A 19,657-nucleotide genomic window follows, 5' to 3' on the forward strand; every position below is an offset into this window, starting at 1 on the left:
TCTAAGTCATAATTTTAACAGCTAAATCAAAATTATGACTTGGCAAGTTTATTACTTTGACTTTTTAACATTTTATATCTAAATAAAGATATATCTAGCCTGCAGTTATGAGGAGACCCATCATATTTATGATATAATATCTCGATAATAGTCTCATGAAATACGATCAAATATTTATGATTCAACCATCTTGTCCATGGCACAGATAATAGTTGATCTTATCATTTAAGACAATATTATTACATTTAAATAATACCCTAACTTGGTGATGTCCAAACATTTTGCCAGAGATTCCAAACTCTACAAGTTTAAAGAACTTCTGGACGTCAGAATATGTATTTTACTTTTTAATTATTTTTTTCCTGCTCAACAATAATCTGAGCATGCAATATTTTATTGAAACTAATATTTTTTTAAAGGATTTGTAAATGATTGGAGCTCCAAAACATAAAAACTGTGTCAAACAGAGAATATAAATATTTTTTATTGTCCCACCATGGGAAGCGTCTGGTGTGACAGCAGTAAGTTACAGGTAGATAGGAAAAACAAAAAAAGAAAACACTAAGGACAAAATAGGGAAAGTAATACAGTTATTAAAAATAGCATACTGAAATTAAAGGAAATAGGCAACTGAGTGTGTATTTCTGCATAGAAAAGAGCAACAAACTATTTTCAAGAAATCTAAAAAAAACTGCAAACTGCAGCAAGAATTTATTTGAATGAGATAACCTGCAAATAATAGCATGGGTGTGAAAACTTATAAAGTTTATAAATGCTTTGTTGTGTACCTAACTTCATAAATATTTTTGATCTATTAGTGAAAACATCTTGATAATGTCTTTCAGCATTCCGGCAGTGGGGAACGCACAAACTCAAGGGCCGCAAATTGCCCGCGCACCGCACTTTTGACACCCCTGACCTGACCTGACATTGATAAAATGGGACCAATAAAACATTATCCTATTTTTACGAAATACAAGCTATAGCAGAAGGGCTTATTCTACATAAACAATGGCGGAAATATATTTCAAATATCATTCTGACGTAAATAAATGTCGCCAAACTGTCACATATCTTAATATCCCGCTGGTCGTGATGTAGTTCTGGACGCCGGGCCCCCGGTGTTTCCCGAACTCGAGTCGAGTGGTTCCGAGAGCGGAGCCCGACATATTCTGATCATCTTCCAAATGTTGGTGCCCGAGTCGTGAAGTGCAGCTCCTCAGAGGAGGCAGGAAGGGAGGGAGAGCAGGCAAGCATTCCTGCAGAGAATCACCTCTGAAAGGCGTCCTTACATCAGCATCACCCGGACCGCATCCCTGACCGACCGGCGGAAGAACGAGGTAGGCGGGTTATGGCTTTTTTATCCTCCCTGCATGAGCCGAGGAGTGTGTGTGGGTCCTGCAAATGTGTCTGGAGCGGGACGGGTTAAATTTTGCAGGGTTTTTTCTGTTGGATGAGCTGTCCCGACTCGGATGTGACCGATCCACACTTTGAGCTGCCGTGCAGGTTTATCAGCGGAGGGGAAAGGTGTGAAATGATCTTCAGCTCTTTTTGAACCATCCAGGTATGGAACCGGCTGCAGGGGAGACCTAATTATAGTTTAAGAGCTAAAAATATATCTGCAAATATGCATATGGATGCAGAAAGGACTTGTATATATATTTTTTAAATCTATCATTATGCCAAATATGTATTTAAATATATTTAAAAATTTCAAATATATACTCATTTAGATTGTATTTGATATATTCGTATTACTAATTTTCTCTCTGGTGTCGTATAATGTCATTTTTCTGAGATGAATCTTGTAGGTTATGGCCTGGAGCTTTCTCATTATGCTTAATGAGACTTGAATTTCTCAAAACAATTTCTTATAACGTGAATTTGTTGTATGCAGTCCTACTTCAGGCTTACACATATAAAGATATTCTGTTTTTCTATTTATTCTTCCTGCATGTATCTCCGACCCATCCCTTCTCCCCCGTCCCTCATGTCCTCTGATTTTAATGGAGCTGACAGGTGCAAGCAATATGGTGGAAACATGTCTGATCCTTTAGTTCACTGCAGCTTAAGGAAATAGGTTATCAGCAGCTACAGGCTTCCGAGAGATAAATGTTGGAAATTAGAAATTTGTCCTGACAGTATGGTTATTTCATGTTTTTCTGCCCTGTGTGAGAGGAGTTGTTTCCGAAAATCTTGAGTTTGCTGCAAACATGAATCATTTTCTCCTTATATAACGAAGCCTTTATTCCTTTTTTTGGGTTCCTCATAACTTATAAATGAGCACAGTTTGTGCCTGGATGCATCCGAGCTGACTTAGAGTAGCCCTGCACATCATAGTTGCACTTGACCTCATGTCCTCCAACTCTTTTACAAAAGCAGCAAAGTGAAAACGAAGAAGATGACGATGATGAAGGCACAGGGTTTGCTTTGTAGGCTCCCACACATCTGCAGTCACTGAAGGCCGGGGGGGACAAAGACATGTCTGTCCCCGTTCAGCGAGCAGCGAGAAGAAAACACAGGAACAGGCCTTGATTTCTGAGTGGGATTCACTGGCTTGGATTGTAGAAGATGGTGATGGTGATGATGATGATGATGAGGAGGAGTGGATTAAAGAGACTTGATAAAGAGAGAGAGATGGAGAATCAGGGAGGAACTTAAGAAAAGTGGGATATTTATGAAGAGAAGATGGCCATATTGAGAGGAGGAGATTTATGAAAGAGAAAGAGGATGGAAAACTAACACCCAGATATGCAAAAGAAAATAGAGGCTGTTGGAGGAAACGATAAAAATGTAATTATTTAAACAGAGTCTAAATGATAGCAAATTCAAAATTAAAATTCAATTCAAAAATACTTTATTTATCCCAAATAAACTGAATAATAGGTTCCAAGTGGTGTGTCTGCAGATATCTTATATCTGTACAGATAGATATTGTATATTACATTGTAGCAAATCATATTTATTATCTAAGTCATAATTAGTAGATACTTAATTAGTGAGGAGAGAACATCTGTTTTTGTTTTCACGTGTAGAAAGAATCAATGCAGAATATTAAAATCCAGATTTGTCCATATATTGGGGTTTTTATGCTGCTAATGTAATTAAAGTACAAAAAAAGCCTGTTTTGTTTTCACATATAGAAAAAAGTATTTCTAATTATTCATCTTTTAAGGTTAGCTCTGACAAGAAGCTGCGAATCAGATGCTAGCTTTAGCTTTAGCCGTTAACGCATTGTCACTGTTTAAAAATCATTTGTCTCTCGCTTATCTGTCTCAAATTAAGTTTTTTTTAGCCTTGAATATAAAATTTACACATTTTTTGCCTGATTAAAAGGTGAGGAGACTTCTTTAAAGTTGTTGTACCAACTTTGATGGGTTAGCCCAACGAGCAGTATTAGCCTCTGTCAAGATAACGGAGCACTTCAAGAACTACTTCCTTTGTAACTTCAAAATAAGAGCCTCAGATATAGTTACAAGTCAGGCTTAAAATCATAGGCTCATAACAGTCTGGACCTTTTACACAAGACAAAGGCAAATACTGACAGCTGCTCATTTCCCATCGACTGCATTGTGCCTTGTATTCTACCACCTTTATCAATACTTGAGGATCACATAGAGATAATTTGTCTTGATCAGGAATCATAATCTGGCATGTTTAAATCAAATTAACTTAATCAAACAAGGAAATATATACACTTAAATGAAATTGCATTTCAGGTATAATGAAAAGTTTTATGACTGTTTATCTCCATAACTCATGAGATACTTAACTGTAATGAAAAATAAAGTAATAAGTAAACAGTCAAACGATGATTTGCCTACAGGAATGAAATTGTAATCTGCAGTTCTGTACTGAGGGTTTGAATTGACAAACTGAGCCTTAGTCAATATTTTGTTTGTTTTTATTTTGACAAGGACTTGGATCACCCGGCGGGACACTCTACCCAAGGCAGTTAGCCATAATACAGGAACATATATGCATGTATTTAGTTTTACAAGCAAAAAATGACATTATGAAGCTATAAAATGTAGATACAAATTAGTGCAATTGCTTTTTTTTGTGTCAATTTCTTGGTTATGCCTTCCAGTCATATGGCCCACATTCATAGCCACCACATCACCTGTACTTATGTGTCGATATGTTTGTGCTCGGTTGGGACTCTTTTACTTCTTGCTTCAAAGCTTCACAGACAGAAAAAAATGTTAGTTTTTTTTCACATTTTGCTTCAGGATCTTGCTTTGAAACAGATTGCCAACGAGGCCAACTGCTGTGACAAACAGATGGACACGCTTCCCTTCTTTTTTGCACCACAGCCAACCAATCCTGCACCTCACATTACTGCTTTAATTAAATGTTCATTTCTGTCAGGAGCAGCAAGCAGTCATTTGTTTTGTTGCTGCAATCAGAGCATGATTGTGCACCTACACAGGACGTTTCAAACCCTCATTATTAAGTTAAAAAAGGCAGATTGGGACTGATCTCATCAATTGTAAATGTATTAATGGTTTGTCTGGCAGGAAACAATGCTTGGTGCAACACATTTGGTTTCAGATACAATAGAGTGAGTGGGCTGTTAGGCTCCCTGCCCGGAGTGAAGAGGCTTTCGTGACGTTAGAAACAGCATTTCTGGTTGTCAGATTATGACACAGTGCAAAATGCATTCATTAAATAACAGCGAGCAATGAGGAGCTGCTGTTTTCTGGAAACTCGCTAATATTACATGTCTTAATTCTGGAGGTAAAATTTTAATTATCTCCAGACAGACTGGCAGGTCTTATGGTGTCTCTCGTGTTGCAAAGAGACACTTTAATCTGTGCCGCATGTTTAATGGCCGCCGCAAAGTGAGACTGCAAGCACTGCAGGTGTCCCTCCCAGTCCTCTCCTGGGCTGTGTAAGAGAAAACTGCAGCAAAACCTTTTTCTCTACAAACCTTCATCATGTTTTCCCCCCAGATTTATCTGCAACATCATCATAATTCCTCCTTCGGTGTTCCAGCTTAATTCTTCTGAGGAAAACAAACTTCCCGCTACCCTTTTGGCTTCTACACAATTCCTGATTTAAATTCAGCCGAGTCATTATTCTGCTCTCCATTACTTCATGCCTCAAGATTCGTGAACTATTATGTTTTAATGCGGCCGAGCAATCAGCAGTATATGACAATGCCAGATGGCCCTTATGAAAATGCGCATCCTTCTCCAAGTAATGACCTTTTTAAGACATGAGTGACTTTTGGGAAGGTCTTTAAACTGTTTCTTTGCCAAAAGTACAGCAGATTTTTAACTAAATGGAGGGTTTGCTGTGAAATCAAACAGCTTTCTCAACAGAATCGGCAATACAGAGAGATCTTATCCCTGTTGACCAACTGTAACCCGGCGACAGTGTCAGATATGCTTAATTTGCAGAGGCTGCAAGAATCTCTGCAGACAGATCAGATGGCATGAATAAGAAGGAAAGAAAGGATGGACGAAAGAAAGAAGGGAGGGAAGGAATGAAGCAAAGAGAGAAGCAAAGACAGATAGAAAGAAGGTTTAAATTTCTCTTTTCCATTCTTGTTGCAGTAAACAACTCTTTCTGTCAGCTGTTTTCATGCTGCACTGTTCGTCTTTCATCACTGCAGCTTTTTCTTTCCTCTCCTGATCTTGTAAAATCAGAACCACACATACCTGGAAAAAGTTAAGATACAACTTAAACTTATCAGTTTCTCTGATTTTACTTTTTATAGGTTTATGTTTGAGTAAAATGAACATTGTTCTTTTAATCTATGAACTACTGACAACATGACTCTGAAATTCCCAACAAATATATAGTATTTATTTGCAGAAAATGAGAAATGGTCAAACTAACCAAAAAGATGCAGTGCTTTAATGCAAAGAAAACAAGTTCATATTCATTTAGAGACAACAATACTAATGTTTTAACTCTAGAAATCAATATTTGGTGGAATACATTTTGTATTTACAGTGTCAGGCAGAAGTTCACACACATTTTCAGTGTTAATATAATTCATTTGGACTTTTAATTGTACATTGCAATTATTTCTTCTCAAGGGTGAAATGTTTATGCACACAAGTTTTAAAAACAAAACTTCCCAGCAAAAGTTTGAATTTACTGGGGATTAAGAAAAAATCCAAACAAGTTTTGGATTGTTTGGATCCAAAACAGAATTTTGGTGTAATTCTGTCAGGATATTTGGCTGCTGTCCTTATGAGAAATGGAAGACGTTAACTAAATTAAATTGTCTGGTTTTATGGCATGCAGCTTTTAAGAATAATCGATAAATGTTGAATATAGGCTGGTTTATCTGTTCTAATCCCGATGTGTGTTTGGGAGCATCTGACACCCATCAAAGACTTCTCAGTATTTATATAGAACCTTATGAATTTTGAATAAAGTTTTCTATTGTTTTCTGATTTGCTTTCTTTAGTAAATGCCATAATTTACTGATTGCAAAGCATCAGTATAATCATGTTGTACAAAGGTATCAGTCAGGACAAGAGAACAAAAACAAACACCATATCATATATACAAAACACTATAATTCTGCATAATTATACAATTTTGCTTCTAATGAACAATAAGATGTTTAAATCTGTTTGGTTTATGTACATGGCTAGTTTATATGTTTTGTGGTCTGACGAAAATAAGCTCAAACTTTTGGTCACTAATTCAAAGTGCAAGTTTGGTACAAAAATAACAGACTGACCAGACCTGGTTGTATTTCTCTTTTGTTATAATCACACAAAAAGTCTTTTTTTGTTATTTGTATTGTTCCTTACCTGACTGAAACAAACAAAAAAAAAACTCTCAATGTTTTACTTTAATATCAGAAGCCCCTCCTTTTTATTTAGTTTAGTATTTTGGAACGGTGCAGCAGTGTCGCAATCTGAGAAGTTTATATTAAATATTAAAGTTAAGATGTGGGATGCTATGAAAAAGCACTGAATTAGTGGAAGATTGATTTGAATTATAAGATGTTTTTACAAAACGTTAGTTTGTCACACTCATGCTACTTTCTTATTGCAGCTCTAACAGATTTGCTTGTTTGTCAGATTAAATTTTCCAAATTAAAGGTGGAACAGGATATGAAGAAATTTATGTTGGCCTCATTTTTCTACACCACAAAAGCTATTTCATCAGAAATGTGGACACTTTATATTTTCTAATTTTTATTGGATGAGAGGTATGTGTGTGTGTGTGTGTGTGTGGGTGTGTGTGTGTGTGTGTGTGTGTGATTAAGTCACTGCAGTAAATTTAAAAAAATATGTTTTAATTAGTTTTATACATATCTACAAAGAGCACAATTAAAAACAAGTTTTTTTGTTTTAAAACTGTAAACATCTATATATATATTTTTCCTTTTCAGATACGAAGAAATTTTCCAAAATGACGCCAGTCACAGTGATTACGCTCAGTTTCCTAATCTCTGCAGGTATGTGGAGTAAAAATCAACGTTTCTGATGCATTAACAAACATTTTAAACCATTTTTACTGTACAGCTTCATTTTATGTTTTGATTTTAAATTTAATGTTATACTGGCGAGTGTGAGACAGTCTATTTAAGGAAGTGATATCTAATAATATTAATTAGTTTGTTATGCTAGAAAAAGAAATAACTGATTAAAAAGAGATCAAATGTTTTCAAATTGTTTTCTTTTTGCTGTTTTATTTGATCTTGCAGCTATCTCTGCCCCTCTAAAAGGTAAAAGTGCCTCTTATCACCACATCGCATGATTCTGATGCATCACTTAAGAGGTTTCCTCTCCCTCTGAGTGGAAATGTTCACAGTACTTACTTTCTCTTCTTTTCCGATCCAGAAACGGAGGAATCCGTAACTCTATTCAAAGGAGAGGATTTCCACATCCTGCTGCCGTCACAAGACGTGGAGGTCACATTCAAGAACCGTTCCGACCGTTGGAAGACCTCGGTGCTGATGAGGGGCGGCAAAGTGATCAGCACTCGGGTTAAACCCACCCTGCACTTCAACTACATCAACATAGAGGGTGTGGGTGAAGGGGATGAGGGGCTGTACATCCTGAAGGACTCAAAGGACGCGAGTGTCATCAAGCAAATTTCACTAATAGTCCGAGGTACGGAGAAACACGACACATCAGGAACTTTAAGGATGTGCTGGAAGGGGCGATGAAACAGAACTTTATCTGCTGAAAACTGGAAACATGAAACACACTTTGGTTTGATTTGATTTATTTATTTCAAACAGATTCCAAACAACACGAGCAATCAGTAAGACAGAGAAAAAGGATTTTGTTTGCCTCGACTTTTTTGTTTGAAAAGGAGTAGACAGAAGTGAACACCTACTTTTTATCTCAATTTAATGACGTATAAACTGAAATATATTACTTACCAAATCAGTAATTATCAGAAATTTGAAATTAAAACTACACTTATGTACCTGTTCAATATACTGTGCTAACGCACCAATAAATAAATTATATTCTTGACATAATAAAGAAAGTTTAGAGGTTTTCAAAGTGTGAGAGCTAGCCTCCCCCTCCACTCCCAACCACATTGTTGCTTTTATTTCTGTAAACTTTTTGCTCTTCTTATACTTGAGGAGGAATTCGATTGGCTCTAAGAGTTTGTGGTGAATGAACAGGCAAAATAATAAATTTGATTTACATTGCAAAAATGCAAATAAACAAATAAATTAATAAAAGGACGTAGAGTTACCTACAGACAAAATTATAACTATGACAGAAACACAGCTGGGGGCTGGATGAATGGCTGTGAAGTCGGCTAAATGTTACTTTATATTTTTCCTCTTGTTGCATCCCCTAAAGAGCTGTGGTGCCCCCTGGTGGCCCACGCCCCACACTTTGAAAGGCCCTGTGCAGCTCTGCCATCTCCAAGAAGTTCTTCTTTTATACCTTACTCACTGAAAGTTTGAGATTTTGGGCTTTTGGGTGAGATGGACAGAGTGAGATTTCAAACCAGCAACTCACTGGTTACACTATAAACATTCACCTCCTGAGCCATTGCACATAAAATCAATAAATCAGTAATTCTTTGTAACTTTTATAACATTTGTTAAAACTGTCACCATAATGAGATCGTATAATATGAGACAGATAATCTGGGAAAACAATCAGGCTCCTTTGCTTTCTCGCAGTGCTGCTTTGCTGTCTGAGGAAATACGTCACTCCCAGTGAAAAGCAGCCAATCAGAGCCAAGAGTAAGGCATTAGCGCTGTCAGTCATGCTCATGTACACGTTGCTTAATGTGTTAAGCAACGTGTCTGTTACTTACAGACACAGGAACACCATTTATCCACCGTCTTCTGTCATGCTAACTAGCCTAAACATTCATTTCTGGCTCTGTTGAGGTGAACCAGCTAAAGAACTGGTTAACTAGTTAAAGAACAAGGGGGAGGGTGTGAGCAGCGTGTACATGAGCATGATTGACAACACTAAGAACCTTCTCCTGGCTCTGATTGGTTGTTTCTAACCCAGTGGTTTATTTTTGTAGTTACTGAAATAGTTTTAACAAATATGTATAACACATTTTGTTTAAATGAAAGTTACATACCCAAGCTTTAATGTGGATTTTTTTCCTCTCTAATATGGGTTTACTTAAATAAAAATGTCCACCTTTTATGCAGTGTGTGATTACACTACTGCCACAAAAGGGTTAATTTATTTCATTTATTCAAATTGTAACCAGAGGTTATAATTAAAGTGGAGGGCACTGAATGGTTTTCTACTTTAGGCCCCAGGCCAGCGTCAGAGTCACTGTGTTGTCACGTCAATCACTTCTTTTCCCAGTCAGATAAATCCAGCGCAAACACAAGAGACTGAATCACAATTTAAACTCAGAGTGTGGATGAAAGTGACTGTTGTAAGTGGGTGCAGAGCCACATGGAGGGAGTAATGTGAGCTAATGAAGAGGTGCATTTGGTTTTTGACGGTAAGAGCAAAGCTGGAGATGTCAGGCAACAATTATCCAGCTCTTTACCCGTCCCTATTTCCGTCCGTCCCCTCTCTTTTCCTGTCCTTATCTTGTCTCTTCTGTCTTTCCTTCTGTTTAAGTTTTATTCGTACCCTATCATTCTCATTATACCCTGATATTTTCGGGTCACTGCTCCTTTCCTTTTATGCATTTAGTCCCTTTTTTTCTACATCTGCCAAGCTGTTTTTCCTTCCTCTTCCCTTCACAGTACCGTTCTCCTGTCATTTCTTATTTCAGCTCAAGCAAATAATCCAGCCTCATTGGCCTTTGTGAAATTGTCAGGCACTTTCCTGTCAACTCTATTTAAATTTGCTGCTCCCGTTTACTCGTAGATAAAATGCTCATCCCCTTGTTTTGCCCTCCAGACTGCACCCTCGAACAAATCATCAAATATGGCGGGAACTTCCATATTCCAGTGCTGAATGTGAACCCCCCCATCACTCTGGAGTACAAACCCAGTTCAGTGGAGGCCAACCTGACATCCAGGTAGAGTCGGCACCATCGCACTGACTTTCTGAACCCAAGAGTCAGAACTGACATTTTTCAGCCTTGACGCACATACGCTGAGACAAGTCTGAGACGCATCGAGAAAAAGGTTGAGGAAGGTTCACCGTCTTCGACTTTCGTCCCTGCAGACCAGCGATCGTGGTGCTGACGGCCGCTGGGTTCTCCACCGAGCCTTACCAAGGTCGCATCACCGTCGGTGAGCGATCCGTCACCGTCAGCGCGGTTACAGGCGTCGATGAGGGCAGCTACACCGTCAGGGACAACCAGGGGGTTATCAAACAGCAAGTGTGCCTGAATGTGAAAGGTGAGGACAGCAGATGAAGGCTGAATATTTATCTTTACCTGTGCATGACTTGCTTTAGTGTCTTCATTCAGGATGTTGTTGTTGTTGCTCCAGTTTTATGCTCCCCCTGCATGGCTTTAATGGCTTTTTAAAGACCCAAATCTTAATGGTAGGCTAATGCACTTGCAGTGTGTAAACAGAGAGACTGTGAAGTTATCAGATTTCCTCCCTTCTCTATTGTCTCTTGCAGAGCACACAAACTTTGTGTACCTTCCTGCTGATGAAAGGCTGAAGATCAACCTGATTCTAAACAGCTCCCTGGTCCAACTCCACTACACCCGAGACTCGGACTCCTCAGCCGTCCTGCTGATGGATAAGGGAGAGTTCACAAGTGTAACTATAAACAGACTCTTATTTTCTCCAAAGATACTGCAAGACATTAGAACCGCTGTGTTGCAAAAAACAACCCATTCCAGGCTCTGTTTGGTTGGATGACATAATAAGAGGAGATGTGCAGCAGCTGCAGTTAATTTCTTGACATTTGTCAAGAAATTAACTAATGTGGCAACAACTTACCAATAATAATGAACGCAGTCAAAATATGACAAGAGGTCAAACATAAATTACCAAGTAAATTATCTAAACACAAATACCTGTGGAACGTGACAATAAAATCTCTATTCTGATTTTGTTTCAGCTTGTTTGGTCAAACTATAATTGTTAAAATGTTGCCCATCGTTGCTCATTTCACTGACTAGAGAAATAAACGTGGAAATCTCTTAAGTAATTTCTTGTTTCTTAGATTTCTAAATGGCAGAAAACAGTAATTAATTCTCCAATAGAAAATGGGACATAAATAATAAAACAACGTTTTTGAATTAGAGTTTAAAGTATTTATTTATCTTGTTTTATTACTTTTCCATATGGTGAGTTAGCTGTGACAATAGCTTATATATTAAATACCCCAAAACAATATCTTTGTGTACTTTTATCACCTGTTTCTTCATTCTTTTTTCAGTAGGACATTTATTAATCCCATTACATGCACTAAGATGTCGGCTCATCTTATTCATGTTTTCTAATTAAACGCCTTGTTTCATTCCAGGCTCAAGCAGATCTTGGTTTCAAGGACCGCCTCTCTGTGGAGGGTTCGATGGTCTTTCTAAATCAGATCAAGAACTCAGATGCTGGACTCTTTAAGATCACAGACCTGCAGGGATTCACCGTGTCCACTGTCCATCTGGGACTGAAACGTAAGCCGGGAATAGAGACTAGATCGGTGCCACAAGTCATGACTTTTGGTTTAAAACTTAATAAATTATACGAAGTGATTAAAAAAACAACAACATTTGACCTACACAGAAAAGACTGAAGAGATTTCTGATGATTCGTAATTGACAACTCTGAAATGTTGATCCCACTGGAAGGAATCTGAGACCGGGGCTGATGTGATCCACTAGACCACGTGTGTCAAACTTAAGGCGCGTGGGCCAAATCCGGCCCGCCATAGCTTTTTATGTGGCCCTCTAGATTCTTGACTAAACACCAAGTGTGCTTAAACATAAAGTTATCAATAAAATCAATCCAGTTTTTATCTGTTTACTGACAAATTATATCAATCAGTTCCTCCAGTTTCTTGAGAGTTATCGTGGAAATTCACACATATACAAATACATAATTGTGAGTTTATTTCAGAATTTTTTCAAAATTTCTCAAAAAGTTTCTTACTTGTACTAAACGGCCTTAACTGATGTCATATTATAGTCCACTGTCATAAATAAGAGCAAATATAGCAGATATTTGCAAAATAGTACCACAAACACAGTGATTTATGATTTTTATAGCAAAAAAAATTACAAAAAGTACCACAAAATCCTTAAGGGACTGAAAAGATGTTCAATAATATTATTAAATTTGAAGAATTCATTGATATGCTAACAGTTTGTGAACAGGTTTTATCAGTGCATTCTGACAGAACCGGCCCTTTAAGAACCTTAATGATTTTAATTTGGCTAAAACCAAAATGAGTTTGACATCCTAATCTAGACCATCCAATATGACCAGTAACAGCCAGTAAAATGATTTGAAGACTGGTGTCATTCTCCTAGCGTTGGTCAGGACCCTGGCAGCAGCCTGGCTGGTACCATCAGCGCACACATGACGGAAGATGCTGTGATACTACATAAAGCATACATACTGAATAAAAGTTTTCTAAGGACTGAGCCTTAAGGGACTCCACATGGGATTTTTTTTGTTTACATTCATAATGATCAAATGACACAAAGTAAGCCCAGTTTGCTTAATAAAATCTGAACCAGCTAAGCTCAGTACCAGCAAGTTACACTCATTTTTCAGAAGACATACGTTTTTGATGCCTATTTGTTTAAATGTATTTAAAAACTTTACCAGCACATGTTCAGAGCTGTGGTGGTGTTCAAAACCTGACAGTAAAGATTTCAAAGATTTTTCTTCTTTTTAATAAGAAGAAGTAAATTTGTTGCTAAACTGCCTTTTCAATTATTTCTCTTTTTCAGAATTGTTAAGTTAGATATTGGTCTACTGTGCAACCTACGCAGGTTTGAACATGACAGTTTTTGCCTCCTACAGAATTGTGTTTTTTTTCTAATGTCTTGATTAGGAGGAATTTATCTTCAGTTGCTATAACTCAATATGCTACTTCTCTCTGCCTCCCCACAGCCTACCAAATGGAGACCCTTTATGTGGCCATCATTGCCCTGCTGGGCCTGCTGGCTTTCCTTCTGCTGGTTTGCCTTCTGTCCTGCCTGATCAAAGTGAAGAAGAGGGCCAAGAGGGCCGCTGCACTGGAGAAACTGGCTCAGAACGCTGGCAAAGAAGACGAGGGCGAGGCCTTTAGACAGGTCTGGTATATTCACAATCACATGTGACAACGAAGGTTTCTCCAATGCAATTACTAACCTTCATGTGTTTGTGCTGCATCGTTACAGGTGGTCAAGAACATCACTAAACTGAGCGAGGAGTCCAAGCATTCCCAAGCAGACAACACAGAGAAATCTCAAAGCACTGAGGTGGACATCAAGGTAAGGAGACACCACACCCCGTTCTTGAGCTAAGACAGAGAAGTTTTAATAATGACTGAATATTTTTTATGCTGTTCTCTGCCGTTTAGACAGTTGCAGCTTATTCAGAACGCTACTGCTAGAGTCCTGACTAAGATCAAGAAAGTGGATCACATCAGTCCAGGTCTCAGATTCCTTGCAGTGGCTTCCTGTGCAACAAAGAAGAAAAGCGTTGAATGATTTAGGGCCAAAATGTGTCTCTGATCCGTTCACGTTTTATGAACTGTCCTGACTTCTCAGGTCTTCTGGGAGTTATCTTATTTTCCTGAAAAGGTTAAAGCAAACATGCAGATTTTCTGCACCACAACAAACTCCCAGAAAACCCGAGGCCTGCCCTAACCTTCAGTTCTCCTAAGTTAAGGCTGAAACTGTTTCTGTTTGCCACGGCCTTTTGTTGAGTTCAATATGTTTCAACCTCGATCCAAAGCCTGCAGCCAGCCCATGCCCGGCACATTGTAGCTGAGCTCTTCCTGTTCTTTGCAATTTCAGCTTACTCCTTCCTTCTTTCCTTTCCTGCTCTGTCTGCAACAGATGGACTCGACTCCAGTTTGTCGTGGACATGAATATGATGCTAATTTAAGTCTTTCAAAGGTTAATTTTAATGGTTCTGCTTACAGGGTGAAGTGACGATACGGCTTTTCAACAGGAAAGGGTGCGCGAGATTTCATTTATTGTGGAGTTTCTCTAATGCATACAGGGTCTAAATTAAACTCTCACTAATTTGAGGATAAAAGCCTGTATAATTTTGAGCCTCTGTAGTTTGGAGAAACCAATTCTGGTTTTTCAATGAAGTTGGTTTAAATGTGTCTTTGAAAGCCTTAAGTTAGTGTGATACTCAAACCCATGATCAGAGTACCTAAATGTCTCACCTGCACTCTGCAAATTGAGCAGCTAATAATGTTTGCTGGATGTCTGTGTGAATGCAGGGTCTGGAGGTTTCTTCTAAAGAGGTTGGCGTTGGTAATCTGGAGACCAGTGACTCCGGCGTTGGCTTCAACACCGCTCTTCCGCTCGATACTGACACCGATGTCCCCGATCAAATCCCCGATTCTGAGACTGTAAGCATCTCTGTTGCTCCTGAAATCCAACCAAGCCCTCCTTCTGCTTCTGAGTCTAAGCCAGCTGCTCCACCGGTACCAGAACCTAAAGCAAGCCCCGTCCCTGAAACGAAAAAAGCCCCGGACCCGCCCGTCGAAGCAAAGCTGGACACACCCAAACCAGTAGATGCTAAACTTAGCCCAACCCCGAGCACGAAGTCTGGTTTGAGTCCAGCTGAAACAAAACCTGCACCCAGTCCAAGTCCAGAACCCAAGACTGGACTGAGTCCAGCTGATCCAAAACCTGCTGCTAGTCCAAGTCCAGAACCCAAGACTAGTCTAAGTCCAGCTGATCCAAAGCCTGCACCCACTCCAAGTCCAGAACTGAAGATTTCTGCGCCTGCAGCCACCACTCCAACACCTGACACTAAGAGTCCAGCAGCTTCAACTCCTGAGCCCACCAAACCGAGCCCAGCAGAACCCATCACCAATGGCACACCAGAGCCAGGACCCGATTCCAAAGCAAGCCCGGATCATGCAGAAATTATCAAAGACCCAACTTCAAAGGAGGTTTCCACTAAAACCCATGAAGTGGAGCTGAAGTCCAGCAGCGTCGCGCCAGAAGGCAGCAAAGACGGCGCCGCAGCCGAGGGTCCGACTACGACCTGAAGACCGCGGCTCCGAAAACACGAGGAACCCCCACAGATCCCCGTCTATCACCACCGCAGACAATCAAACACCCCCTACCAAAATGGTGAGGAAGCCACAGCAAGCTGGGGCGATGGCGACACTAAACCCACAGTGATAATCTAACCTTGGAGACTTTCTGACTGACACACAGTTTAAGTAACTAAAGTGGCTTTTAATTTTAACCGTTTCAGTTTTGCCGCCTCGTTTTCTATTGATTTTACCGGAAAAACTGCCAAACTGCAAATTAAAACATTTGCAGAGTTTACAACTAAAATATTAACTCCACATGAAATGTTTTATAGGATATCCACAAAAAAAAAAAAAAAAAAAATAGGGTTTACGGCATTTTATCATATCAGTGTAGCAAAAATTTCGTATTAACCTTGAACTAACCGCTGGTTCCCATTGAGACGACTGTTCCTCTAACAGCATGTGGATAAAACTCACAAAACCAAACTTTTTCAGCCTAAGCATGGACAGATTAAATGTTGACATTATTGATACTGAAGTGTCCATAATAACAAGATTTTCATAAATTTAACCAAATAGAAAAACTTAGCACAAATAGTAATAGTCCTTTTCTTAATTACTACTAATAGGACTTTATGAAGGGATTCAGAAAACATCTTAGATGGTTGAAATGTGTTTTAGCAGAAAATCCCTGAAGTCCCGATGATGTAGTTTTGGTCAAACCTTTATGTGGTTTTATAAATTTGTTTAAGTCCCAGCCGTATTACAATTCATTGTCCAAACTTCCTTCACTTCCTTCCTGTTTCTGCTTCGTTTTGGTTTTCCATGGAGGAAATTCTGACACAAATCCCAAACAGGTGGAACGCAATTCCTCTAGTAACATGTTTATTTGTTTTTCCTTGCTAATTTTCCTCTTTTGTCTGTTTTCTTTTACTTTAAAGCCATTTAACCAGATCTTTCCTTCGACAGTACATTCGACTAAAACTTGAAAGTCTGAATTTATGAGAAGCCGAATACAAAACAATCAGAACAATGTCACCGACACTTTTAATCAGAGAGATCTGGATAGTTTTGTCATTACGAATAAAACGAATAAATAGAATTGTTTGAAAATAAATAGTTACAATCATAGATTAAAGAAAGTCTTTTGTTTTATGATTCAAAAGACAGAGTCTAATTGAGTTGTATAGAATCAAATACAACGGAAAGCTGAAATTCTGGCTGGACCATCATTCACTATACAATGTGTTTGCCATACATGTAAAACTTACTCAACTCTGCAGGAGTAAAGGTTTGTATCTTATTAACCCACACATGCAACCTCTATGTTATTGTGTTAGCTGGTTGAGAATGGGATTGAATATGTTTGTTAATAGTAGTTAGCATCACAACAAGTAGAAAATCCCAGTGGATTCCTCTTACAGGACAAATCAGACGCAGCACATGTTGATGTGTTTGGTGGCAGTGACAAAGAGCAAAAATCTCTCTCTGTTTTGAGAGAAGGTCTGATTTTTAATGATGTTCTGGTGAAAAACTGAAGGAGTTAACATTTACCTTGAGTGTCCTTTGGTGTCTTTATTTCACATAAATACAGATTATCTTAGATTAACAGCTTGTCCGAGAGGGGCCAAGATTAAACTGAACCTCTACTGTCCCAAAACAAATAAGTGTAGGAATGTTTAAACTGGATTCAATTGCATTAAATGGTTATTTAAACAGAAGCTAATAGTTATTGATCTGGGAAATAGAGCTCTGTGGTCCACCACAAGCCTTCAAGTGTGAAACGCACTGAGAGAGCAACCTCCAAAGTGTTTAAGCTCAGAGCAACTCACATATAAATAAAGTGTTGCGTAGTGCAAAAATACTGCATCGGTTTGTATTAGTGCTATTTTGTTGATTTTTACTCTTTCTTACTTTTATAATAGACAGTTTCTCTGACCAGAATCGCTTTACAAGTTTCATTCTGAGTCCACGTTTCACGGAGGAAGATTATTGGTGGTGCACCGCGTCCAAACTTTACCATGTATATAAATATTATGTTTTTAGTAAATAACCAGTGAAAATGTCAGAATGGTTTAAAGATTTCTAGGTAAGTAATGACATTAACCAGTGTGGGTTTTTTTTTAAAGGAGTAGAAGTTCATTTTGGTCTTGGCACCAACTAATCTGAATTCAAATGAATTATCTACTGTAGGTTGGATGTTACTTAGCTGTAATCTTCAACTTGACTTCAGTGTGAGGTTTTTATTTGTGCTTTTACACCACCGTCTCTTTTAAACTGGTTTGAGTGTGTCCGGCGGTTAATGTGACCAAAACAATTTCGTTGTAAGTTTTCCCTCGTAAAAAAACATGTGCATAAATAGTTACATATTTATTTAAGGAAATTAATTTTTCTACCTCGTGTTTCCCTGGTACAGGTTTCATATCCTGGAATTACCTAAAAACTTTGGAAATACGGAAGCAGCACAAAATGACTCAAAGTAAATCACTCAGCTGGCCTTCCTTTGTAGTTTTTCCAGAAAGTTAAATCCTTAGACGTAAATGATGATGATTTCTCAAAAAGCCATAAAACAAGATGTCAGATTTGATACGAAGACGACACAAATTGAAATTACGTATACAAATGTGCCTCAGAGTCGTACAAACCAACAACGTCTACAGTCAGAATGAAAATTTGTGATGTAAATCACTGTATGGGACTTGCCTGGATCTGTGTGGGAACCACTGTCACATTTGGCAATACTGACAATAACCTTTATATAAACACACACACACACGCACACACACACACACATGAAAAAACACACACTGTAAACACTGTAAATAATGCATGTTTGCCAGTTTAACCCTTCAGTGGCTGAATGTTCCTAATGTGTAAAGCACTTCTTGTCTCACATTAAACAAATAAAACCTGAACTAATTCAAATTTTCTCCCCAAGCTTAAATCTAATATATAAATGCTTTTACAGATGCTATGTGTAGTAATCTTCACTAATGTCTTGAACTAATGTAACAACCCAGATACTAGCTCCTTTTAGTGCAGTTACCAGTGAAACATATCTCTTACACTGTATTAAACATGCTTAGCCTACGTCACTTTACGCATCGACCGCAGCATGCCCAAGACATGTTCTGAGCTTCTTATCGTCCATAAAGTCGTACCTGTCGTACAGTGTTGCAGTTGTTGTGTGTCCGGGACCCGTCTGTTGCGTCTGTGTGCCTACGGTTTGGTTTATGATGTATAAATGATCAAACGTGTGCTGAATCTATGCACTGGCGGTTTGTACAGAGTGAAATGTGTACTGTCTGTGTGTTTGGTATCCATGTGCCTGCTCAAACTGTGTTTCAAGCCAAGAGCGTGGATGTGTTCGGAACCACAAAAAGAAAAAAAAAAAAAAAAAAAAAAAACCACAAAGTAAAGTACTGATATTTGAGCTCGGTTTGTTCTTGTTTCAGTGCCTACGATGTTTATTGGATTGTCTTTAGTTGCTTCCTGGTGGCAAACAGGATGTTCTCACAGGACAGTTTATACACACCTGAACGCCGCTTCTTCACCTAAAACGAGCTTCTGTGAGTGAGTGACGGGAGCAAAGAGGAAGATGTAGCTTTATTTTATGATGTGTAGCATGCAGATTGCTAAATATGCTTTATTTTACTAGCTTGAGTCTGAGAGTTTATTTAGGAATTAACAACAGCAGAAAATTCATTTGAAAGATTGCTATGGGTTGTTCAGTCAATAAGTGGTGACTAAAATATAGTTATTATTAATAATATTATTAAAATATCTGCAGTGATTGATGATGTGTAAAAAGCATTTCAATAAATGCAATATTCTACTGCAGCAGCATAATCTCACATTAAGTATTTAGAAAAATCCAACTTCACATTTAGTTAGAGAAACAAAAGAAGCAAATTTTAACAAAGTCACAAGTGTCACAAACAATCTGATCCATACTTAAAAGTTTATGTAGATCAAAGAATATAGATAGTTTAAGTAATTAATCCAGGACTTTCTGTTTTCCTCTATACAGAGTATGGAGGCCTATTTTTTCTTGGCCACTTGATGGAAAGGATCAGAGGATATGCAATTCAAGAAAGGCAGGTTTG

At 38.3% G+C, this 19,657-nt stretch overlaps 1 protein-coding gene across 4 annotated transcripts; it reads left to right on the forward strand.

Annotated features, from left to right (window-relative positions):
* Nucleotides 1-1,089: 1,089 nt before the first annotated feature.
* Nucleotides 1,090-19,455, forward strand: LOC103136788 (cadherin-related family member 5). Of its 4 annotated transcripts, XM_016670468.1 has the most exons (12): nucleotides 1,090-1,340; nucleotides 7,367-7,432; nucleotides 7,682-7,702; nucleotides 7,818-8,090; nucleotides 10,332-10,452; nucleotides 10,602-10,777; nucleotides 11,007-11,149; nucleotides 11,862-12,009; nucleotides 13,454-13,635; nucleotides 13,723-13,815; nucleotides 14,781-15,153; nucleotides 15,211-19,455. In XM_016670468.1, exons 2-12 carry the CDS (start codon nucleotides 7,387-7,389, stop codon nucleotides 15,558-15,560), a joined length of 1,926 nt encoding a protein of 641 aa, XP_016525954.1. In that variant the 5' UTR covers nucleotides 1,090-1,340; nucleotides 7,367-7,386; the 3' UTR covers nucleotides 15,561-19,455. The 4 variants fall into 4 exon arrangements, with proteins under 4 accessions (XP_016525954.1, XP_016525953.1, XP_007550266.1 ...); XM_016670467.1 differs by having other exon boundaries at nucleotides 1,092-1,340; nucleotides 7,367-7,427; nucleotides 7,677-7,702; nucleotides 14,781-19,455; XM_007550204.2 differs by having other exon boundaries at nucleotides 1,094-1,340; nucleotides 14,781-19,455.
* The last annotated feature ends 202 nt before the right edge of the window (nucleotides 19,456-19,657 follow it).

The sequence above is a fragment of the Poecilia formosa genome, unplaced genomic scaffold, assembly GCF_000485575.1.
Source record: "Poecilia formosa unplaced genomic scaffold, Poecilia_formosa-5.1.2 Scaffold34, whole genome shotgun sequence".
Classification (NCBI taxonomy): Eukaryota; Metazoa; Chordata; class Actinopteri; order Cyprinodontiformes; family Poeciliidae; genus Poecilia; species Poecilia formosa.